The sequence below is a fragment of the Trichosurus vulpecula genome, chromosome 8, assembly GCF_011100635.1.
Source record: "Trichosurus vulpecula isolate mTriVul1 chromosome 8, mTriVul1.pri, whole genome shotgun sequence".
Taxonomy (NCBI): Eukaryota; Metazoa; Chordata; class Mammalia; order Diprotodontia; family Phalangeridae; genus Trichosurus; species Trichosurus vulpecula.
The window spans coordinates 79473115-79499709 of NC_050580.1; the positions used below are offsets into that span (position 1 = coordinate 79473115).

The 26595-nt window shown below is 37.0% G+C and overlaps 1 protein-coding gene across 1 annotated transcript in view; it reads right to left on the reverse strand.

Moving 5' to 3' along the window:
* CC2D2B (coiled-coil and C2 domain containing 2B) overlaps nt 1-26595 on the reverse strand; it is a 135979-nt gene that overhangs the window by 76434 nt on the left and 32950 nt on the right. Inside the window, 1 exon segment of the mRNA XM_036736534.1 lies at nt 1548-1636. Within this exon segment, the coding sequence (XP_036592429.1) occupies nt 1548-1636 (89 nt within the window).

A 26595-nucleotide genomic window follows, 5' to 3' on the forward strand; every position in this document is an offset into this window, starting at 1 on the left:
TTTTGGCTATCATATCACATTGCTGACTGACATTGATCTTGAAATCTTCTAAAACCCTCCATTAAAGCCTTACAGTGGGTAACACTATGGTGACACTGAGGGTGACACAAAGTTTGAGTAAGATATGTTCCCTGCCCTAAAAGAAGTGCTGGATGAGGGAGGAGAAGCTTCTTATATTCTTGACTCCCAAAACCTCTGGAAAAAGAACATGAAATATAAGTTCATGATTCACCAGTGGATATCTTAGATTCATGAGACTCTAGAACCATATAGGACACCATCACCACTGCTAGGACCCAAAACTACTAGGACTCAATACAATTAGAGGATGTAGGATTCTAAGACCAAGAAACACCAGAGGGATTTAGAATAACCCAGTATCTCCTAGTTGACCCAAAACCAAGTTCAAGTCCCACATGTGGGTTATCTTCTGAGTATGCCTCATTTCCTACTACATTGGGATAAAGTGTTAACTCTGAGTCTAGTCCAGGCCTAGGGATCAAATCACCAGATATTTACTTGATATTTACACTTGATCTGTTTTCCTTAACCACTTCTAGCTCTAAAAAGAGAAGTCAGTGAAGGTGATGCCACTAGCACAGAGGCCTCAAATCAACTGATTTTTCCCCTGTCCTATAGCTAGCAAACTCTTATCATCTGTGAGAGTTATCATCTATTGAGGCAAAAACAAAAATAAAACATTTTCCCTATTACTTACATTTCCCTCCAGGCTCACTCTGCCTCATCTCTACACCAATTGCTTGTCCCTTGTGGGTGACTACACTCTGAGGTCATTCCAGTGATGGGTGAGCCCTTGCCTGGAAATGCCATGTCATCAGAAGTCTCAGCCACACTGCTCCCTTCCCTCTTGGTTCACTCTCTGGGTCCCACCACTTATACACAAGGTGATCAGGTACCTTCCCCCACCATGCTTTCTAGTTTCTCTTTATGTGTCATCTTCCCCGCTTGGACCATAAGATCTTGAGAGGAGAGTCCATCTTATTTTCTTGTTTTTGTTAGCACAGTGCCTAGCACATAGTACATGTTTAATAAATGCTGTCTCTTTATCTACTTAACTATCTATTTACCTCCCGCTACACTTTAATCCCTTACCAACTCAACCCCACATGGCCACATCCTCTCTTGCAGCCCTCCCCTTTCACGGTGTCCTCTAGACAAATAGATAAACAAGATAGTCTTCATGCTAGGTCATTTTCTTTCATATTTTTCTGTCTCCTAAGTCTTACAAAAACATGGTTCTCTCTAGAAGATACTGTATCTGTGGGTATCCTTTTTAGAGTGAGTAGTTCCTGCTCTCATGTTCTCAGATACACTGGGCTAGGAAGAGAAGTCAGCAGACTGCCTGCTCACCACTCCCACTTCCAGACCCTCCCTGTGCTATCATCATTCTTCAAACCTCTTCTACTTTTGAGGTTCATCTGTTCAATGCTTCTTTATCACTCTATACAGATTTTTACCCTGGAAACCTCAAAGTACTTTATAAATGTGTAGTTATTATTATTAAGAGTCAATTACTGAAAGCATACCTTATTTGCCAGTTATAGTCTTGCAGAGATTTTTTGGTCAGCTGGTTTATTTTCAGATTATCGCTTGCTACTTTTGTTAGTGCTTTAAGCTATAATAAAGAGAAAAACTGTTTTGAGTACATTTTGTGTATAGATTTGTCTATCAACTTCACTCCAAACCATATGATAACATAGGTGGAAGGAGGGGACACAAAGATGCAAATTTTACATGTATTTATGGGGGGAGGGTTACAATAATAGAATCATAGCTCTAGAAGTGGAAAGGTCCTTGGAGATCATCTAGCCCAACCTTCCCATTTTAGAGATGATACAACTGAGGCTCAGAGATTTTAATTGGCTTGCCCAAGATCATATGGAAGGATAAGTAGCAAAATTGGGAAATGAACTCAGGTCTCATGGTTCTAAGTTCAGCAGTTCAAGTTGAATGTTCTTCCAAGTTTGATATTGTAATATTAATGAAATAAGATCTTCCCCGTCCATTAATTGGCCTATGTGACCTGCTTTGAGTTCTGGCTCAACTCACAGCTGTGATACATCCTGAATCACAGAGCCCATGGGAGGAAGGAAGCTTACTTAGGGGAGGCTTGCTTGTAGAAAGGCTTTCACACGTTTTGCTCATTTCTAATTAGGCACTGAGTCATGAGAGTTGTGATGCCTTCTGACTCTGAGAAATATATATATTCTGACTTGGTATTTTGCTTTGGGGGTTCACTTATGAGAAGGATCTTTTGATTTCCTAGTCGAGATTCTGAGTAGTATGTTCAGACCCCACAACTGCTCAGAAGTAAAGGCTCTCTCAATCCAGTGGTGTATGTAAACTATATAGCAATATTGCTTTGATTCAGGCCAGTAAGAGCCCTGTCTGTTAATCTTTATGCTAATTTCTCTTCTTGTATTTTCTCTGTTTGTGTTTTCTCTGACATTCAGGGTGCTGACCCTTCCCCTGAACTAGTGAATGTAATTAAAAGAAGGATTGTTAACCCCTTTTTGAACAGTCTTTCCTAGAAAAGCAGATCAAAGAACCTGTACAATAGGCCATCTTAGGTATGCTAGGGTGCTTGCTGCTACAGATATAGTCTCTAATTACTTATTTACCTAATTGGATTATAGATGCCTTGAGATCAAGGATTTAAACTTTCTCCCATCTCCCTCAGCAGTTTGCACAGGGCTTTGAGCATAGCAGGCACTCACTCACTCACTCAACAAACATGTATTAAGCATCGCCTATATGTCAAGCATTGTGCCGAGCACTGGGAATACAAAAAAGAAACAAGAGACAGTTCTTGCCCATACAATCTAATGGGGGAGACAACAAGCAAACAAAAATGTATAAACTATATACAGAACAAATAGGAAAGAATCAACAGAGGGGAAGAAGCTAGAGTTAAGAAGGCTTAGGAAGGGCTTCCAGTAAAAGAAGGGATGTTAGTTGGGACTTAAAAGGAAGCTAGGGAAGTCAGTAGGCTGAGCAGAGGGAGATCATTCCAGAAATGCTGGAAGCCAAAGAACATGCCCAAAGCTGAAAGCTGGAGTCTCTTGTTGATGGTATGGCCAGGAGGTCAGTGTCACTGGATCAAAGAGTATGTGTCAGAGAGTAAAGGGTTAAGAAGCCTGGAAAATATAGGAGGGGGCTAGGTTATAAAGGGCTTTGAATGCCAATAGAAGATTTTGTATTTGATCCTGGAGCTGCTGGAGTTTACTGAGTACAGGTGGGTAATGTAGTTGGACCTGAACATTAGAAAAATTGCTCCAGTGGCCAAACCTCTCCATGCTTCAGCACAACCCCAACTGAATAGGTGTCCTCCAGTAGCCAGACCCTGCTCCAAGCTTCAGTGTAGCCATGGCGAAATGCAGAAAAGCCCCACATGGCCTCAGCACATGCCAGATACCACCACTAGGACCCCAGCTGAGCACTGCCAGACCCCTACGGCCTACAGTTGTCAGCACCTGAGGCTCCGGCACACAAAGCCAGTGACCAGGCCCTTGGCCCCCAGCAGAAGAAAAGCCAGGAATTAGGCAAACATCATGACCAAAAAGCAGAAACGGACATTGACCACAGATTTTTATTAGGGGGACAAGGAAGATCAAGGCACAAATTCAGAAGAGGGCAACATTGTCAATATACCTATATCCGAAATCTTAAAGGGGAATATGAACTGGTGTCAAGCCCAAAAAGTTTTCTTGGAAGAGCTCAAGGATTTTAAAAGTTAAAGAATAGAGGTACAAGAAAAATTGGAAAAAGAAATGAGAGGTATTGTAATGCTAATGTGATTGAAGATCTTCCCGGCCCATTAATAGGCCTCACATGGAGCCCAGTAAGGGAAACTTGATTGTAGGAAGGCCCATATCTTTTGCTAATTTCGGATTAGGCACTGGGTCACGAGGGTTGTGATGCCCTCTGTCCCTGAAGAAGTATATATATACTCTAACATTAGCATTTTGCTTTGGGGTTCACTCACTGGAAGAGTGTTCTTGTGATTTGGCCAGACGAGACTCTGGGTAGCCATTAAGGAGTCGCCTGGCTTTGAAAACCCAGATGTTGGTGCTTCTCTCTCTGGTAACTATGTATGTATAATGTTGGTCAGACAGTTGGATATGTCTGTTGATCTTTGCTAATTTCTCAGACAGTTAGAAGCCCTATCTGTTGGTCTTTATTTCTCTGCTTGTACTTTCTACTTGTAATTTCTGTTTATATTTTTCTCTGAAGTTCAGGGTGCTGACTTTTCCCCTGAGCTAAGTGAATGGCATGTGTATATATATATATATATATATATATATATATATATATATATATATATATATATATATATATGTGTGTGTGTGTGTGTGTGTGTGTGTGTGTGTGTGTGTACATATATATATGTATATATGTATATATATGTGTGTGTGTATGTGTATATATATATATGTGTGTGTGTGTGTGTGTGTGTGTGTGTGTGTGTGTGTGTGTGTGTGTTCAATTAAAGTAAGATTGTTGACCCCTTTAAAGTTGCTTTCCTTTAGAAAAGAAGATCAAAGAATCTGTACTAGCAGCCCTCCTGTGTGCTGGTGTTATTGGTCTTATACCTCTACAGCAGCTACAAGTAGCACTGCTGTTACAGATATGCAAGAAAGAGTCAACAGCTTGGAAAAGGAAGGACAAAAACTGTTTCTAAGGAAACAATTCCTTAGAAAAATACAATTGTCCATGGGATCATAAAGATGAGAAAAGGTCAAATCTGGCCTCAGACACTTGACACATGTACTAGCTGTGTGACCTTGGGCAAGTCACTTAACCCCAATTGCCCTGCCTTCCCCCCCCAAAAAAAACAAAAATGGGGAAAAGACTAATGTACAAAAATATTTATAGCAGCTCTTTTTGTGGTGGCCAAGAATTGGAAATTGAGGGGATGTCCATGAAGTGGGGAATGGCTAAAGAATGTATATGAATATAATGGAATACTATTGTGCTATAAGAAATGATGAGCAGGTGGACTTCAGAAAAACCTTGAAAGACATATATGAACTGATGCTGACTGGGGGGAGCAGAACTAGGAGAACAGTGTACACAGTTTCAGACACATTGTGCAATGACTAACTTCAATAGACTTGGTTCTTCTCAGCAATGCAAGGTTCTAAGACAACTCCAAAAGGCTCATGATGGAAAATGCTATCCATATCCAGAGAATTACTGAGTCTGAAAGCAGATTGAGGCAAGCTATTTGCTCTCCCTTTTTCTTTTTTTCCTTCATTTTTGGTCTTGCTTTTTCTTTCTCATGATTCATTCCATTGGTTATAATTCTTTACAACATGACTAATGTGAAAATATGTTTAATATGAATGTATAGTGTATAGACTATATCAGATTGCACACCATGTTGGGGAGGGGAGACAGGAAGGAGGGGGAGAAAATTTAAAACTCAAAAGCTTGTGGAACTGAATGTTGTAAACTAAAAATAAATAAATAACTTTTTAAAAACACAATTGGCCAAATGGAAAAAAAAGGCCACTGAAGAAAACAACTCCTTAAAAAGTAAAACTGGCCAAATGGAAAAGGAGGCACAAAAACTCAGTGAACAGAATTACTTAAAGAGTAGAATTGGCCAAATGGAAAAGGAGGCACAAAAGCTAACTGAAGAAACCAATTCATTAAAAATTAGAATTGAACAAGTGGAAGATAATGACTCTATAAGACATCAAGAATCAATCCAATAAAATCAAAAGAATGAAAAAATAGAAGATGTAAAATACCTCACTGGAAAAACAACTGACTTTGAAAATAGATCCAGGAGAGATAATTTAAGAATTATTGGTCTACCTGAAATCCATCATCAAAACAAAAGAGCCTGGACAGCATTTATCAAGAAATTATCAAGGAAAACTACCCCGAGGTCCTAGAACCAGAGGGTAAAATAGTCACTGAAAGAATTCACTGATCACCTCCTGAAAGAGATCCCAAAATTAAAATGCCAAGAAATATTGTAGCCAAATTACAGAATTATCTGATCAAAGAGAAAATACTGCAAGCATCCAGAAAGAAACAATTTAAATACTGTGGAATGACAATCAGGATTACACAGGATCTTGCAGCTTCTACATTAAAAGATTGAAGGGCTTGGAATATGATATTCCATAAGACAAAGGAGTTTGGATTACAACCAAGGATCAACTACCCAGGAAAACTGAGCATAATCTTTCAGGGGAAGAGATGTACATTCAAAGAAATAGGGGACTTCCAAATTTTCCTGATGAAAACTCCAGAGCTGAACAGAAAATTAAATCTTCAAATACAAGACTTTAGAAGCATAAAAAGGTAAACAGGAAATTTTTTTAAAAAACTCATGTTACTCAATAAGGTTAAACTGTTTACATCCCTACATGGGAAGATGATACTTGTAACTCTTGAGAACTATATTATGACATTTAGAAAGTGACAGGGTGTGGATATAAGTTGACTTTGATGTGATGATAAAAAAATTGAGAGGTGAAAAAAAAGATTGTACTTGGAGAAGAGGAAAGGAGGAGGCAGAAAAGGGTAAATCACATCACATGAAATGGCACAAAGACCTACTATAATAGAGAGAAAGAAGGGAGAAAAGCAAACATTGTTTGAACCTTACTCTTATAGGATTTGGCTCAAAGAGGGAATATCATATATACTCAATTGGGTATAGAAATCTATCTTACCCTATAGGAAGTAGGAGGGGAAAAGCAGAAGAAAAAGGAGGGGGTTGATAGAAGGGAGGGAAGAAAGGAGGGAAGAAGTAGTAGGGGAAAGGGGAAACAAAACGGAGAGGAGGCTGATAGAAGGGAGGGCAGATTGAGGGAGATGGTGGTCAGAAGCAAAACAGAGGTGAGGAGGAAAAGGGAGAAAGGAGAGAGAAAAACACAAACAAGGGAAAAATAGGATGGAAAGAAAGACACACTTAGTAATCATAACTGTGAATAGAAGCAGATAGTAGAGTGGATTAAAAATCATAATCCTACATCATGTTGTTTACAAGAAAAGCTTTTGAAACAGAGAGATACACACAGTGGTAAAGGTAAAAGGCTGGAGAATAATATATTATGCTTCATGGGGCAGAGCCAAGATGGCAGCTGGAAAGCAGGGACTTGCGTGAGCTCCCCGCCAGGTCCCTCCTAAAACTCATAAAAAATGGTTCTGAAAAAATTCTAGAGCTGCAGAACCCACAGAATAGCAGAGGGAAGCAAGGCTCCAGTCCAGGACAGCCTGGATGGTCACTGGGTAAGGTCTATTGTGCACGGAGCTGGGAGTGGAGCAGAGCAGAGCCCAGCGTGGGCTGCACCTGGACCAACCAAACTGGGAGCCAAGCGGAACAGGCCCTAGCACCCTGAATCAGTGAGCTGTGGCAGTTATCAGACTTCTCAACCCACAAACACCAAAGACAACAGAGAAGGTTAGTGGGAAAAGCTGCAGGGGACAGAGTGAAAGGAGTTTGCAGTTTGGCCACCGCCTCAGCGGCAGCGGAGGCAGTAGAGCTCTGATGACAGAACTACAGCTGCATTTGCTTCCAGCCCCAGGCCTACCTGGTGGGAGGAATTAAGTTGCTGATCAGAGCAGAAGTGCAGAGCCTCCTTAATATCTGAGATGCGGTCTGGGTTGGCGGTTCTTGGGGGAGGAGGAGTACTGGTGTGGCAGAGCTTGCTGTGTAGAAATAGCTCTGTAAACAACAGCACAACCCCTCAAGCTTGGAACAGAGTACTCTCTACTCTACCAGCAGTCATACCCCAACAAAAAACTCAAGGGTCAAGTAGTTGGCTGAGAACATGGCCAGGCAGCGAAAATGCTCTCAGATTCAGACTCAGACTTTGGAATCTTTCTTTGGTGACAAAGAAGACCAAAACATATAGCCAGAAGAAGTAAACAAAGTCAAAGAGCCTACATCAAAAGCCTCCAAGAAAAACATGAACTGGTCTGAGACCATGGAAGAGCTTAAAAAGGATTTGGAAAAGCAAGTTAGAGAAGTAGAGGAAAAATTGGGAAGAGAAATGAGAGTGATGCGGGAAAACCACGAAAAACAAGTCAATGACTTGCTAAAGGAGACCCCAAAAAATCTGAAGAAAATAACACCTTAAAAAATAGACTAACTCAAATGGCAAAAGAGCTCCAAAAAGCCAATGAGGAGAAGAATGCCTTGAAAGGCAGAATTAGCCAAATGGAAAAGGAAGTCCAAAAGACCACTGAAGAAAATACTACCTTAAAAATGATATTGGAGCAAGTGGAAGCTAGTGACTTCATGAGAAATCAAGATACTATAAAACAGAACCAAAGGAATGAAAAAAGTGGGAAAACCACTGACCTGGAAAATAGATCCAGGAGAGATAATTTAAAAATTATTGGACTACCTGAAAGCTACGATCAAAAAAAGAGCCTAGATATCATCTTTCAAGAAATTATCAAGGAGAACTGCCCTGATATTGTAGAGCCAGAGGGTAAAATAGAAATTGAAAGAATCCACAGATTGCCTCCTGAAAAAGATCCCAAAAAGAAAACTCCTAGGAATATTGTTGCCAAATTCCAGAGTTCCCAGATCAAGAAGAAAATACTGCAAGCAGCCAGAAAGATACAATTTGAGTATTGTGGAAAAACAATCAGGATAACACAAGATCTAGCAGCTTCTACATTAAGGGATCAAAAGGCTTGGAATATGATATTCCTGAGGTCAAAGGAGCTAGGATTAAAACCAAGAATCACCTACCCAGCAAAATTGGGTATCATGCTCCAAGGCCAAATATGGATTTTCTATAAAATAGAGGACTTTCAAGCTTTCTCAGTGAAAAGACCAGAATAGAAAATTTGACTTTCAAACACAAGAATCAAGAGAAGCATGAAAAGGCAAACAAGGAAGAGAAATCATATGGGACTTACTAAAGTTGAACTGTTTTTTTTACATTCCTACATGAAAAGATGATATGTATAATTCATGAGACCTCAGTACTGGGGTAGCTGAAGGGAATATACATACATACATACATACATACATATATATATACATACACACACACACACAGACACACACACACACACACATATATATATAGACAGAGGGCACACGGTGAGTTGAATATGAAGGGATGATATCTAAAAAAAATAAAATCAAATTAGGGGATGAGAGAGGGAGAAAGGGAGAGATAGAACAGAGTAAATTATCTCACATAAAAGTGGCAAGAAAAAGCAGTTCTGTAGGAAGGGAGGAGGGGACAGGTGACGGGGAATGAGTGAATCTTGCTCTCCTCACATTTGACCTGAGGAGGGAATAATATACACACTCAATTGGGTATCTTACCCCACAGGAAAGAAGGAGGAAGGAGATAAAAAAGGGGGGATGATAGAAGGGAGGGCAGATAGGGGGAGGAGGTAATCACAAACAAACACTTTTGAAAAGGGACCGGGTCAAGGGAGAAAATTGGATAAAGGGGGATAGGTTAGGAAGGAGCAAAATATAGTTAGTCTTTCACAACATGAGTATTGTGGAAGGGTTTTACATAATGATATACATATGACCTATGTTGAATTGCTTGCCTTCTTAGGGAGGGTGGGTGGGGAGGGAAAAGGGGAGAGAATTTAGAACTCAAAGTTTTAAAAGTAGATGTTCAAAAATGGTTTTTGCATGCAACTAGGAAGTAAGATATATAGGCAATGGGGCATAAAAATCTATCTTGCCCTACAAGAAAGTAAGGGAAAAGGGAATGGGGGGAAGTGGGGTGACAGAAGGGAGGGTCGACTGGGGAACGGGGTAATCAGAATATATGCCATCTTGGAGTGGGTGGGAGGGTAGAAATGGGGAGAAAATTTGTAATTCAAACTCTTGTGAAAATTAATGCTGAAAACTAAAAATATTAAAGAAATAAATAATGATTTAAGAAAAAGAATATATTATGCTTCAGCTGAAGTAAAAAAAAAAGCAGGGGTAGCAATCCTGATCTCAGACATATCAAAAGCAAAAACTGATCAATTATAAGGGATTAGGGAGGAAACTACATCCTACTAAAAGGTACCATAGACAATAAAGTAAGATCAATACTAGACAAATACGTACCAAGTGGTATAGCACCCCCCAAAAGTTAAGTGAGTTACAGGAAGACAGAGAGAGCAAAACTATACTAGCTGGGGACCTCAACCTCCCCCTCTCAGGACTAGATCAATCTAACCATAAAATAAACAAGAAAGAAATTAAGGAGGTGAATAGAATCTTAAAAAAAGTTGGATATTGTAGATTTCTGGAGAAAATTGAATGGGGATACAAAGAAATATACTTTTTTCTCAGTGGTACATAGTACCTACACAAAAACTGACCATGTAGTAGGGGCATAAAACCTCACAATCCAATGTAGAAAGGTAGAAATATTAAATGCATCCTTTTCAGGCCATGATGTAATAAAAATTACATATAATAAGCCATGGAAAGACAGACTAAAAATTAACTGGAAACTAAATAATCTAAATCTAAAGAATGGGTGGGTCAAACAACAAATCATAAAAACAATCAAGAACAATAATGACACAACATACCAAAACTTATGAGATATAGCCAAAGCAGTTCTTAGGATCTCTCAATGCTTCAATGCACACATGAATAAAATAGAGAAAGAGGAGATCAATGAATTGGGCATACAACTAAAAAAGTTAGAAAAAGGACAAATTAAAAATCCCCAATTAAATACCAAATTAGAAATTCTGAAAACCAAAGGAGAGATTAATGAAATTAAGAAAACTATTGAATTAATAAATAAAACTAAGAGCTGATTTTATGTAAAACCAATAAAATAGATAAACATTTGGTAAATTTGGTTAAAAAAAGAAAAGAAAGAAGAAAACCAAATTACTAGTATCAAAAATGAAAAGGGTGAATTCACCACCAATGAAGAAGAAATTAAAACAATAATTAGGAGCTATTTTGGCCAACTGTGTGCCAATAAATTTGACAATCTTAGTGAAATGGGTGAATATTTACAAAAATATAAATTGCCCAGATTACCAGAAGAGGAAGTAAAATTCTTAAACAACTCTATTTCAGAAAAAGAAACTGGATAAGCCATCAATGAACTCCCTAAGAAAAAATCTCCAGGGCCAGATGGATTTACAAGTGAATTCTATTAACATTTAAAGAACAATTAATTCCAATACTATATAAACTATATGGGAAAGAGGCAAAGAAGGAGTCCTACCAAATTCTTTTTATGATACAAATATGGTGTTGATACCTAAACCAAGAAGAGTCAAAACAGAGAAAGAAAATTATAGATCAATTTCCCTAATTAATACAGATGCAAAATTTTAAATGAAATATTAGCAAGGAGATTACAGCAATTTATCATAAGGATAATACACTATGACCAGGTAGGATTTATACTAGGAATGCAGAACTGGTTCAATATTAAGAAAATCGTCAGCATAATTGACCATATCAACAACAAAACTAACAGAAATCATATGATTATCTTAATAGATGCAGAAAAAGCTTTTGACAAAATACAATATATATATATATTCCTATTAAAAACACTGCACAGAAATAAACTGAGTCTTCCTTAACATAAGTAGTGTCTATCTAAAACCATCAGCAAGAATTATATGTAATGAGGATAAGCTAGAAACATTTCCAATAAGATCAGAGGTGAAACAAGGATGTCCATTATCACCACTGTTATTCAATATTGTACTAGGAATGTTAGCTTTAGCAATAAGAGAAGAAACAGAAATTGAAGGAATTAGAATAGGCAAAGAAGAAACAAAGCTATCACTCTTTGCAGATGATATGATGGTATACTTAGAGAATCCTAGAGAATCAACTAAAAAACTACTTCAAATAATGAACAACTTTAGCAAAGTTGCAGAATATAAAATAAACCCACATAAATCATTAGCATTTCTACATATTACTAACAAAGCCCAACAGCAAGAGATAGAAAAAGAAATTCCATTTAAAGTTACTTCAGACAATATAAAATCTTTGGGAGTCTACCTGCCAAGATGAACCCAGGAACTATATGAACACAATTACAAAACACTTTTCACACAAATAAAGTTCAATCTAAATAATTGGGAAAATATCAGTTGCTCTGGGTAGACTGAGGTAATATAATAAAAATGACAATTCTGCCTAAATTAATTTACTAATTCAGTGCCATACCAAACTACCAAAAATATTTTATAGAGCTAGAAAAAAATAATAACAAAATTCATCTGGAAGAACAAAAGGTCCAGAATATCAAGAGAATTAATGAAAAGAAATGCAAGGGAAGGTCGCCTAGTCATATCAGATTCTAAATTGTGTTATAAAGCAGCAATTATCAAAACTACTTAGTACTGGCTAAGAAATAGAGTGTTGGATCAGATTAGGAATAGGTTAGGTACACAAGACGTAGTAGTCAATGACTACAGTAATCCACTGTTTGATAAACCCAAAGACTCCAGCTTCTGGGATAAGAGGTCACTATTTAACAAAAACTACTGGGAAAACTGGAAAAGAGTATGGCAGAAACTAGGCACAGAGCAAGATAAAATCAAAAAGGGTACACGATTTAGATATAAAGGCTGATCCTATAAGCAAATTAAGAAAGGAAGTAATAGGTTTACCAGACAGATGGAAAATGGAAGAATTCATGACCAAACAAGAGACAGAAATGCAAAATGGATAATTTTGATTACATTAAATTGAAAAGGTTTGGCACGAAGAAAGCCAATGCAAACCAAGATTAGAAGGGAAGCAGAAAGCTGAGAAACAATTTTTACGAGTATCTCTGATAAAGGCCTCATTTCTAAAATATATAGAGAACTGAGTCAAATTTGTAAGAATATAAGTCATTCCCCAATTAATCAATGGCTAAAGAATATGAACAGCAGTTTTCAAACAAAGAAATCAAAGCTATCTATAGTCATGTGAAAAAAATGCTCTAAATCATTATTGATTAGAGAAATGCAAATTAAAACAAATTTGAGGTATCATATCACACCTATCAGATTGGTTAATATGACAAAACAGGAAAATGATAAATGTTGGAGAAGATGTGGGAAAACTGGAACTCTGTTGGTGGAATTGTGAACTGATCCAACCATTCTGGAGAGCAATTTGAACTATGCCCAAAGGGCTATAAAACTGTGCATACTACTTCTAGGTCTGTATCCCAAAGAGATCATAAAAATGTGAAAAGGACCAACATGTACAAAAATATTTATAGCAGCTCTTTTTGTGGTGGCCAAGAATTGGAAATTGAGGGGATCCCTATGAAGTGGGGAATGGCCAAACAAGCTGTGGTATAGGAATGTAATAGAATGCTATTGTTCGATAGGAAATGTTGAGCAGGCAAGACTTCAGAAAAACCTGGAAAGACTTACATGAATTGATGATGAGTGAAGTGAGCAGAACCAAGAGAAACACAGTAACAGCAACACAGTGCAATGACTAACATTGATAGACTTAGCTCTTCTCAGCAATGCAAGGATCTAAGACAACTCCAAAAGACTCATGATGGAAAATGCTATCCACATTCAGAAAAAGAACTATGGAGTCTGAATGCAGATCGAAGCATACTATTTCCTCTTTTTTTTTGTTTGTTTCTTCTTTCTTGTGGTTTCTCCCATTGATTCTAATGCTTCTTTACAACATGACTAATGTGAAAATATGTTAAATATGAATGCATATGTATAGCCTATATCAGACTGTGTGCTCTGTTGGGGGGAGGGGAGGGAGAAGCAGAAAATTTAGAACTCAAAATCTAATGGAAGCGAATGTTAAAAACTAAAAATAAATAAAAATTTTTTAAAAGAAAAAATATTTTAATGGCTGAATGGGAGGAGTGCTATAAGGACGCAGTAGCCAGAAAACTCAGAAACTAGTGTGAAATGGAAGAATTTGTCCCTATGAGAAAGAAAAATCATCAATATTAAGAGGACTGGAGGAAGCCTAAAATGTCTTTTTAAACAGATTCAGATGGTCAAGGGCAGTAAAAATTAAGCAGTCACTGTACATTTGTCCCCCTCTTTACTTCCCCCTGTTCTTTTCATAGCATCTTAAGATTTAGAGCTGGAACAGACCTTAGAAATCAACTAACCTAATTCTCTCATTTTCATAGATGAGGAAACTGAAAGACAAAGAGGTTAAGTGACTAGCCCAAAGTAACAAAGGGCCAGTAGCTGAGCCTGGATACCCTGAAACCCAAACTAGCACTTTTTCTGCTACCCCAACATTCTGCAATGGGGAAACTTGTTCCAGAAGTGTTACAACCAGAAAATGCTTCACTAAAGTCCTTTCCAACTTAGGATCAAAGTCTTCTTCTATAGCTTTTTGGGTAACTGGAGTGGAAGGAATGTTGCAAATATCATGAGAGAATAAACTAAGGGAATGTAAGAAATTAACTAGGATTGCGTATGTATGTATGTATACACGTACACACGTACACACACACACACACACACACACACACACACACACACACACACACACATATATGGTGTTGTAAGGCAGCTCAGAGGCAATCCAGTCCAACTTGTCCCTGAGCTGAATTACCCCTTACAAAATCCCAGTAAATCATCATGCAACTTCTTGATAGTTTAGTTTGCCTGAAAGCTCAGCGCCCTTTGGGTATTCTGTAGCCTTGAAGGAAGCATGTTTTTTGGCAAGTAATAGGAAAGGTATATTTTAGGGCTTTCCAGAACTAAGTGGTAACTTCATTTTGTTTCCTGAAGTAGTATTTAAAAGAATATTCCTAGAGATATTAAAAACACAGCAATAAGACATTGGAAGTGAATTTATTTTTTTCAAAATTTGTTTTAGTGAATATAAAAACCCAGATACATAAAATTCAATCAGAAGCAGATTCTTAGGTATAAATATTTCTCTGCCCAAGAATCTTCAGGACCTTCCTAGTGCTTAACAAGTAAAATTCAAATTCCTTTGCTATGTATTTGTGTAGGAAAAGAAGCAATTTAAATATTACATATATGTATACATATATGTTGTATTATAACATATACATGCATATATAAATATATACATATATATAGTTAACAAGTATGTTAGAGAAGTAAAATATACTTCTGAATTTCTAGGATAAGTACTAGAAAAAACAAAGTGCTTTGTGTAGTATAAGGCGTTTGTTACCAACAGGGTATCACAGAATTAGGCTTTAAAATATAGGACATCAACAGATAAAAAGAGGTAGAAAGACATTCTAGGAATAGAAAACAGCTTGAGAAACCTAATCGAGATGAAAAAGGAGAAAATGTGTTTGGCTCGACCATGTGGCTAGTACGTGGAGGGGCATAATATGAGATAGGGCCAGAAAGGCAAGGTGAACACTTTAAATGCTAGGCAAAGGAGTTTTAATTTTACTTGATAAATATTAGGGAGCTCCTGAAGATTTGGGAGCATTTTCCCTTAAATAGCAACTGCTATGTGTGTGTACGACCTCTACTCAGCAAAGGAATGCTGACGACTCTTTTGAGTTTAGCCTATAGTCTCAGTGCTATTTTAGCTCTTGTGAGACTCAGTCCCATAGGTACACCCATTCAGAATTGCAAGTCTCTATTGGTCAAATCTATCTTTGTCAATACCTCCCCCCCGCCAATCCTATATTTGGTTTAGGCTGAATAAATTTCTTTTGATTCTTGTCATGCTTTTGGCAATTAACACTAGGCTCATGCAGATTACCCTGGAATTCGCTACTGAGAGGGAGCTGGTATAAACATGTATCTTTGTCCTGAATTCATCCAGATGCACTTAAATACACATTATGTATATATATACATATATATATATACACACACGTATGCATGTATATATACATACATATATATGTTGGGAAAGCAGTGACATGTATGTAGCAACAAGGTATATACACAGATATAGATATTGATGACCACATTGTCTTATAAAATCAAAAGGATTCAGAATATGCAGAAGTACTATCAGTGCACAATTTGCCTAGCCTTTGAAATAAATATTGACAATTCTATTTACCCAGCTTCCGAGGGTCACAGAATTTTAGAATTTAGAGCTGGAGGGGATGATCTAGTCCAACCTACTCATTTTACAGATTCAAAAACTAAGACTCAAAAAGAAGAGACTTGTCCAAAGTCATACAGTGTGACACCTCCTCCCCCCACCCCATTAGAGCTGGGACTTGACTATAGGTTCAGTATTCTTTCCATTTTACTTTCCTCTTGGTTTTCTTTCTTATACCCCATAGCTCTAGACCTCATCTTGTTTTTTCCTAGATTGGTTTCTTTTGTCTCAGCCTGACGCATTTCTTCTTAGCACCATAACTACATATTATACCTCCCATATGTCTCTGTTTGCCTGTTGGAACTGACTCCTTCATTTAATAACCAGAAAATCAACAGCCATTCAGGCAGCCACTGCACTGCCAATCCAGCTGGGATGTTGTTTTCCTTTGATGACCACAACAAAAAACATGCCAAAGTGACCCTTTGGCCTTAATTTAATGACCTAACTACTGGGCTCCCATCCTCCCCCCTACCAATTTCTCTTTTGTCCTGGCCTATTTTATCATTATCTCTTTGCCTCCTATATTTTCTATTAATATTTTAAATTAGTCACTTTCTCATCTGTCAATATTTGGTCTGTTCTTTAAAACACTTTGCCTTTTTCCCTATATTACCTAATTCTTAACAATTAGTTCTTTATTTTTATATATTTTTAAGCATGCCCTCTTTCTGGCATACTAAAAGGTCTCCCATCCACTCACCACCTTTATTAATAATTTTTAACATCTTCCCACTCTAATACATACTCCTCTAACCCAAGGAATTATAGATGTGGTAAGGGCAATACCAAGTAGTTCTCTGGAGACAGAGTTAGGGTCCACCGTTATTCTGACATTTCCATGGCAATAATGAACCACTGCATCCTCAGACTGCTGCCTAGAATTTTCTCCTGGTGTTGAATCAGTATTCATCATTTTCACATATTCTTGTGTCCTGTGGCTCCTGGACTTGTCAATCAGCATGAAGCTAGCCAGTTAAAACTGACTTGATGGTGATGGCCAGCCATCCAATGATGCTGGTAGGAAGCACAAAAGGGAGCAGTCTCCTACAATTCTTCTCCTACATTTCTCCATAATTATCCCTGGGTATTTATTAGCCCAGAGTTTGTACATAAGGCTCTGCCTCTACATGTCTTTCTCGTTCCAATTTCCCTTCTTTTACAAAATTAATTTCTATCCTAATTGCCATTTCATAAAGTGCTAATTGATACCTTTATTTGATTATGTTATCACTTTCTTGCAAATGAGGTAACAAATTAAAGTGCTTTTGAAAACCTTAAAGTGCTACATAAAGGTTAGCTATTATGTTTATCACATAATAGCCACTTTCTTAGTCTCTTGAATATTGTGGGAAGGCTTTTGGCAGTTGAAATAATTTGAAGCTTAGAACACAGAAACTTAAAAGTTACTTATTTAGCCACAAAGATGGGGCAGTAGATAGAATGTTAGTCCTGGAGTCTGGAAAATGAATGTTCAAGTCCAGCTGCAGACACTTATTAGTTCTGTGATCCTGAGCAAGTCACTTAATCTCTGCATGCCACTGGCAAAATGGGGATATAATAACAGAAAGTACCTCCCAGGGTTGTTGTGAGGAGCAAATAAAAAAATAATTGTAAAGAGCCTGGCACACAGTAAGCACTATATGAATGTTATTATTATTATCATTAAGATAAGAAGATTTCTCTTTAAGCTTGAGAAATTTGGAAAATTTTCCTCTATTCCTATAGCATATGTGGCACTTCTTCCTTTGGAGGGGATATTCCATCTTTTATTTTCTCCAATTACCTACATCTTCCATAAGAACCTGACAGATTTAAAGTTAGAAGTCATGATGCTAGAAGAGACCATGTGATTAATGCCTGGCACACTGCATTACATATCATAGGCACTTAAATGATTATAATCAAAAAAAAAAACTAAACTGAATATTGTGTATTTACAATGACAAAACTTATCCCTGGAGAAGAATTTTTTAAAAGCACCTCCTTCTCCTATTTACAGAGTTAGAAGACTATGCTTATGTGTCAGATACTCTAAAACACAGTGGGTTGATTAGCTTTGCTGAACTGCTTTTTTATCTTTCCTTAAAAAAATTCTTGGTTACAGGGGATAGCTTGCTGAGTAGGAAGATGGGGGAAGAGGAAGAAAGATACATTCAGAAATGAAGAGGAGGTAAAAATAAAAGATATTGATAAAAATAAGATTTTTTAAAAATAATTGATGAATCTGGCACTTATCTAAAATTTTCCTACATGGAAGTGGGAGGAGAACTGGCCAATAAAGGTCCACATGGAAACTTGATAAACTTGCTTCCAGAAATGCATGATGACCTCTCCCTCCAAATATCAGAGCATATTCAAGTATCTATGAACATTAAAGAAGGCTCAAACAAACAAAATCTATGGGCATATAAAAGGATCAAACTAAGAAAATCTATCTCATCCTTCATAATTTTCAATTGAAGAGGAGGAAAAAATTCTGTAAGCCTCCAGATGGTAGTAGTAGTAGTAGTGATGATAGCTGTCACCAGCAGCCTACTCTCCTAAACTTTAGAACCCTGAGGGAAGTAGACAAGGTCTGGGGACCCCACTACCTAGCTAGATCGTAGGCTGTGAGTCAGCTTATAGCTTATATGCTTGACCTACATTTCTTGGTCTTTCACTGTTATAATATTCAGAATGTAGCCCCTGATGTCTTGGTTTCTCTTTAGAGGCATTTCCTTCCCAAAATCCTTTCTACCTAAGCCTATAGATGTTAAAACTTTCTCATCAGTTCCTGGCCCTTTCCACTATAAAAATTTTCTTTTCATTTGGGCCAAATTTTTAAAAATTTAAAATTACTGAAATTTCAGGTATGTAGGTTATTCACAATATGTAAGCTCCCTTTATAAATGTTGGCCAATTAATCAACTAATCAACGACTATTTATTAAGCGACTACTATGAGTCAGATACTGTATAAGGTAGGAGGGATAGAAAGATGAAAATGAAACAGCTCCTGTTCCTGAAGATACATATATTTTATCAGATCAGCAACTCATCTGTAACTTGTAATATTTAAAAATACATAGTTTCTTTTTTCAAAAAAAATTTTTATAAATTTATTTAATATAGTTTTCAGCATTGATTTTCACAAGAGTTTGAATTATGAACTTTCTCCCCATTTCTACCCTCCCGCCCACTCCAAGATGGCATATATTCTGGTTGCCCCATTCCCCAGTCAGCCCTCCCTTCGGTCACACCACTCCCCTCCCATCCCCTTTTCCCTTACTTTCTTGTAGGGCAAGACAAATTTCTATGCCCCATTGCCTGTGTATCTTATTTCCTATTGCATGCAAAAACTTTTTTTTTGTTTTTAAAACATCTGTTTTTAAAACTTTGAGTTCCAAATTCTCTCCCCTCTTCCCTCTTCCCTCCCCACCCACCCTCTCTAAGAAGGCAAGCAATTCATCATAGGCCACAGGTGTATCCTTACGTAAAACCCTTCCACAATACTCATGTTGTGAAAGACTAACTATATTTTGCTCCTTCCTAACCTATCCCCCTTTATCCAATTTTCTCCCTTGACCCTGTCCCTTTTTGAAAGTGTTTGTTTTTGATTACCTCCTCCCCCTATCTGCCCTCCCTTCTATCATCCCCCCTTTTTTATCTCCTTCCTCCTTCTTTCCTGTGGGGTAAGATACCCAATTGAGTGTGTATATTATTCCCTCCTCAGGTCAAATGCGATGAGAGCAAGATTCACTCATTCCCCCTCACCTGTCCCCTCTTCTCTGCTTACAGAACTGCTTTTTCTTGCCACTTTTACGCGAGATAATTTACCCCATTCTATCTCTCCCTTTCTCCCTCTCTCAATATATTCCTCTCTCATCCCTTAATTTGATTTTTTTTAGATATCACCCCTTCATATTCAACTCACCCTGTGTCTGCTGTCTATACTATATATATATATATATATACATACACATACATATGTGTGTGTGTATATACATATATATATATATATATATATATATATATATGTATATTACCTTCAGCTACTCTAATACTGAGGTCTCATGAATCATACACCTCATCTTTCCATGTAGGAATGTAAACAAAACAGTTCAACTTTAGTAAGTCCCTTGTGATTTGTCTTTCTTATTTACCTTCTCATGGTTCTCTTGATTCTTGTGTTTGAAAGTCAAATTTTCTATTCAGCTCTGGTCTGTTCACTAAGAAAGCTTGAAAGTCCTCTATTTTATTGAAAGTCCATATTTTGCCTTGGAGCATGATACTCAGTTTTGCTGGGTAGGTGATTCTTGGTTTAAATCCTAGCTCCATTGACCTCCGGAATATCATATTCCAAGCCCTTTGATCCCTTGATGTAGAAGCTGCTAGATCTTGTGTTATTCTGATTGTGTTTCCACAGTACTCAAATTGTTTCTTTCTGACTGCTTGCAATATTTTCTCCTTGATCTGGGAGCTCTGGAATTTGGCGACAATATTTCTAGGAGTTTTCTTTTTGGGATCTTTTTCAGGAGGCGATCAGTGGATTTTTTCAATTTCTATTTTACCCTCTGGCTCTAGAATATCAGGGCAGTTCTTGATAATTTCTTGAAAGACAATATCTAGGCTCTTTTTTTGATCATGGCTTTCAGGTAATCCAATAATTTTTAAATTATCTCTCCTGGATCTATTTTCTAGGTCAGCGGTTTTTCTAATGAGATGTTTGACATTGTCTTCCATTTTTTCATTCCTTTGGTTCTGTTTTATAATATCTTGATTTCTCATAAAGTCACTAGCTTCCACTTGCTCCAATCTCATTTTTAAGATAGTATTTTCTTCAGTGGTCTTTTGGACCTCCTTTTCCATTTGGCTAATTCTGCCTTTCAAGGCATTCTTCTCCTCATTGGCTTTCTGGAGCTCTTTTGCCATTTGAGTTAGTCTATTTTTTAAGGTGTTGTTTTCTTCAGTATTTTTTTCCATATTTTTTTGGGTCTCCTTTAGCAAGTCATTGACTTGTTTTTCATGGTTTTCTCGCATCCTTCTCATTTCTCTTCCCAATTTTTCCTCTACTTCTCTAATTTGCTTTTCCAAATCCTTTTTGAGCTCTTCCATGGTCTCAGACCAGTTCATGTTTTTCTTGGAGGCTTTTGATGTAGGCTCTTTGACTTTGTTGACTTCTTCTGGCTGTATGTTTTGGTCTTCTTTGTCACCAAAGAATGATTCCAAAGTCTGAGACTGAATCTGAGCATGTTTTCACTAGCTGGCCATGTTCCCAGCCAACTACTTAACCCTTGAGTTTTTCGTCAGGGTATGACTACTTGTAGAGTAGAGAGTACTTTGTTCCAAGCTTGAGGGGATGTGCTGTTGTTTACAGAGCTATTTCTATACAGCCAGCTCTGCCACACCAGCACTCCTCCTCCCCCAAGAACCACCAACCTGGACCTGACTCAGACCTTAAGTAGGCTCTGCACTCCTGCTCTGATCAGCCACTTAATTCCTCTCACCAGGTGGGCCTGGGGCTGGAAGCAACTGCAGATGTAGTTCTGTAGCTGCACCACCCACACTGTCCCTGGGGTGGTGGCCGAACTGGGAATTCTTTTCACTCTATCCCCTGCAGCTTTTCCCACTAACCTTCTCTGTTGTCTTTGGTATTTGTGGGTTCAGTAGTCTGGTAACTGCCACAGCTCACTGATTCAGGGCACTAGGGCTTGTTCTGCCCGGCTCCTGGTCTGGTTGGTCCTGCGGCCCTCCCCTCTGCTCCCAGCTCCGTGCCCGGTACACCTCACCCAGCAACCATCCAGGCTGTCCTAGCCTGGAGCCCTGCTTCCCTCTGCTATTTTGTGGGTTCTGAAGTTCTAGAATTTGTTCAGAGCCATTTTTATAGGTTTTTGGAGGGACTCACGCAAGTCTCTGCTTTCCAGCCGCCATCTTGGCTCCGTCCCTAAAAATACATAATTTCACACTTCTTTATTTCTTTTTGGTGATTCAAAGAATTTTGCTTATGGTCAGCGAAAAGCCCTCCCTTGTTCTTTGCCAGGAATCCAGATGTTGAAGGATTGGATGAAAGTACTTTTTTCTAGTTAACAGTTCTGGAAGGAATTCAGAAGATATTCCCTCTCGGTATAAGAATACATTTCCAAAGAGTCTAGGACCTCTATGATCACTGAATTTCTAAGGGTCTTTTCCATATTTACTAATAGAAATAAATCAAAGTTAATGTCAATCTAGCTACGACATTTTAAGTTTGTTGAAATATACAACTTAGATTATTGGTTATGACTATGATTAGAATCAATTATTTTTAATTTAGAACTGATCTGACCTGTTACAAACCTATCCCTCACCTGAAAACTGCATTCTGTTTATATTCTCTCATATATTTTTATTTTTAAATTCAATTTTATTTTGTTGTCAATTCTTAATGCTATTACTCCTTCCCCACCGATTGAAAAGATAAGAAAAATAAAATGCACTACAAATATGTATGGACATGCAAAACAAATTCCAGCATTAGTCATATCAGAAAGAGAGAAAAGAAAAAAGAGAAAGGGAGAGAGAAGAAGGAAAGGGAGAAGCGAGAAAGGGAAGAAGTAGAGGAAGAAGGGAAAAAAGGAAGAAAGGGAAGAAAATATGCTTCAGTTTTCTGAGTCCATCAGCTCTATCTGGAGGTAGATAATATGTTTCATCAAGAGTCCTTTGGAAAAGTTCTTGGTCATTATGTTAAGATTACTAAGTCTTTCAAAGTTGGTTTTTCTTACAATGTTGCTGTTATTGTATAAATTGTTCTACTGGTTCTTCTCATTTAACTTTGCATCAGTTTATATGAGTCTTCCTTTTTTTTCTGAAACCATCATTTCTTACAGCATAATAGCATTCCAGTACATTCATATACTACAACTAACTCATTCAGCCATTCCCCAAATGATGAACATCCCCTCACTTTCCAAATCTTTGCTATGTAAAAAAAGAGCTATTATAAATATTTTTGCATATATGGATCCTTTTCCTCCTTCTTTCATCTCTTTAGGATATAGACTTAGTAATGGTATTGCTGGGTCAAGGGAATTCAAAATTTACCGGCTTTGGGGGATAGTTCCAAATTGCTTTCCAGGATGGTTGGATCACCTTCACAGCTCCTCCAACAGTGTATTAATGGGCCTATTTTCCCACAACCCCTCCAGAATTTGTCATTTTACTTTTTTGTCATCTTGGCTAATCTAATGGGTATGAAATGGTACCTCATGACTTGTTTTAATTAGTATTTCTCTAATTATTAGTGATTGTGAGCATTTTTCACATTTATTTATTTTTAATTTATGGAATAAAACCAGCATTTCCAGAACAGTTACAATAAAAATATAATTGCACATGAAACTGCAAATCTATTATGTACAACTTGCTATTCCTTTTTAAATATATAATAAAATTATCATGTAAATTTCTTTTTTTCCCTTCCCTATTAGACACAAACACACACACATGCATGCAAATATATGTGTGTGTATGTGTGTGTGTTTGTGTGTGTGTGTAAAATTATTCTCTACAAATTTCTATTTATCAGTCTTTTCTCTGAATGCAGATAGTATCTTTCTTCATATGTCCTTTATAGTTAATTTGGATATATATAATAGACAAAATGGCTTATTCACTCAACATCATTCTTAAAACAATATTGCTGTTATTGTGTACAATATTCTCTTGGTTCTCATTTCACTCTTCATTATTTTGTGTAAGTCTTTCCATGTTTTTCTAAGATCATTGAGTTCATCATTTCTTATAATAGCACGGTAGTATTCTATCACAATCACATTCTACATCTTGTTCAGTCATTCCCCAGTTGATGAGCATTACTACAATTTCCAGTTCTTTGCCACCACAAAGAGAGTTGCTAGAAACATTTTAGAACATGTAGGTTCTTTTCCTTTTTCCTTAATCATCTTTGGAAATAGACCTACTAGTTGTATTTCTGAGTCAAAGGGCACAGGGAGTTTAATAATTCTTTGGGCATAATTCCAGATTGCTCTTAAAAATGGCTGGATCACTTCATAATTTCACCAACAATGAATTAGTGTTTCAATTTTACCACATCCCCTCCAACATTTGTCACTTTCCCCTTGAATTGTCTTAGCCATCTGGTAGGTGTAAAATGATATCTCAAGGTTGTTTTAATTTGCATCTGTCTAATCAAGAATGATTTAGAGCACTTAAAAAAACATACTTCTATATTAGTCACATCGTGAAAGAAGAAATAGAACAAAAGGAAAAAATATGGAAAAACCCCAAAATGAAAACAGTATGCTTTGATCTGCATTCATACTCCATCAGTTCTTTTTCTGGATGTGGATAGCATTTTCTGAGTCTTCTGGAATTATCCTGGATCACTGCATTGCTGAGAAAAGCTAGATCAATCATTGATGACCATTGCAGTGTTATTGTGTATAATGTTCTCCTGATTTAGAGTATTTTTTCATATGACTATAAATTGTTTTGATTTCTTCATTGGAAAACTGCCTGTTCATATCCTTTGACCATTTGTAATTGGGGAATGACTCATATTATTATAGATCTGACGAAGTTCTTTACATATTTGAGATACGAGACCTTTATCTGAGAAACTAACTATAAAAAATTTTCCCTCAATTTTCTGCTTTCCTTCTGATCTTGGTGACATTTGTTTTATTTGTACAAAACCTTTTTCATTTAATGTAATTGAAATTATTCATTTTACACCTAACTTTGCTCTCTATCTCCTGTTTAAAATTGTCTGCCTATCCTTAAGTCTGATAAGTAATATGTTCCATGTTCTTTTAATTTTTTTGTAATCTCTGTCTTTATATCTAGGTCATATGTCCATTTTAACCTTATCTTGATAAATGGTGTTAAGACATTGGTACATGCCCAATTTCTGCCATACTGCTTTTCTTCAAAGGATTTCATTTCTGGCTCGCTCAATTTATTTTTCTAAGATAGGGTTAATTAATTATTCTAAATCCTGTTTGTTCATCTGGGCAATTTATGTATTTGTAAATTTTCATCCATTTTGTTTAGGTGTCAGTTTTATTGGCATGTAATTGGACTAAATGGCTCCTAACAATTGTTTTTATTTCTTCTTTGTTGGTTATGAATTTACCTTTTTCATTTTTGATACTGGTAATTTGATTTTCTTTTTATTCTTAATCAAATTTTTGTTGCTGTTCAGTCATTTCAGTCATGTCCAGTGCTTCATGACCCCATTTGGGCTTTTCTTGGCAAAGATACTGGAGTGGTTTAACATTTCCTTCTCCAGCTCATTTTGTAGTTGTGGAAACTAAGGCAGAGTTAAGTGACTTGCCGAGGGTCACACAGCTATTAAGTGTCTGAGGTCAGATTTGAACTTAGTCTTCCTGACTCCAGGCCTAGAGTTCTAGCCACTGTACCACCTAGCTGCCCCAATCAAATTAACTAACATCTTGTCTATTTTATTGTTTTTAATATAAAAACAGTTCCTAGTTTTCTTATTAATTCAATTTTCATTATTTTTATTAATACTTATTAATTTCAATTTTGTTAATCTGTCCTTTGATTTTCAGGATTTCTATTTTAATGTTTCATTGAGGGTTTTAAATTTGTTGGTTTTCTGGGGGATTTTTAGCTACATGTCCAGTTTGATGATCAGCTTGTTCACTTTCTTTTACTGATAAAATAGAGATAGAAATTTTCCCTTAAGTCTTGCTTTGGCTGCATCTCACAAATTTGGTATGTTGTCTTGTTGGTAGTATTTTATAACAAAATTATTGATTGCACACCCATTCCTTAGGATTAAGTTAATTAGTTTCCAATTAATTTTTAATCAATTCTTCAAAGGCTCTTCATTTTAACTCTAGCCTATTTCAAGTATGTTTCTTGTATTTTAATTTCTTATCCTTTCTACTGTTCTCTTCTGTTTTATTGGTGAGTTCATCCCATTTACATTCACAGTTATGACTGCTAACTATGTATTTCCCTTTATCCTATTCTCTTATATTTAGTCTTCCCTTTTTAGCCTGCCCCCTCTTTAAGAGTCTGTCTGCTTCTGACTGATTCCCTTAACCTACTGTCCCTCTTGTTTTCCCCTTTTCCCTTAATACTTTTCCTTCCTATTTTGCCTGATGAGTAAGATGTATTACCCATCTGTGTGTATATGTATTTTCTTCCTTTATTTAACCAGTTCAAATGAGAAATCAGTTCAAGTGTCATCTGCTCCCTCTGCCACTGTTGCTTCCTTGTATAAACTCCTTTTTGGCATACCTTATTTATATGAGAGAATTTTCCCCATTATTCTTCTTTCCCCAATCTCCCAAAGTATTCACCTTCCCCACCCATTCCATTCTTCTTTTGCAATCATCTAACGAAAGCAGAATCAAATCTCTATCTAATTATACTACCCCTATGATTCCTTGATGAGGAGTTACATGTATCGTCTCCCCACATCAGAATGGAAACAGTTTAACTTTTGTTTAGTCCTTCATGATTTCTCATTCATGTTTATTTTTTTATGTTTCTCTTGAGTGCTATATTTTTATTGCAAATTATCTACAC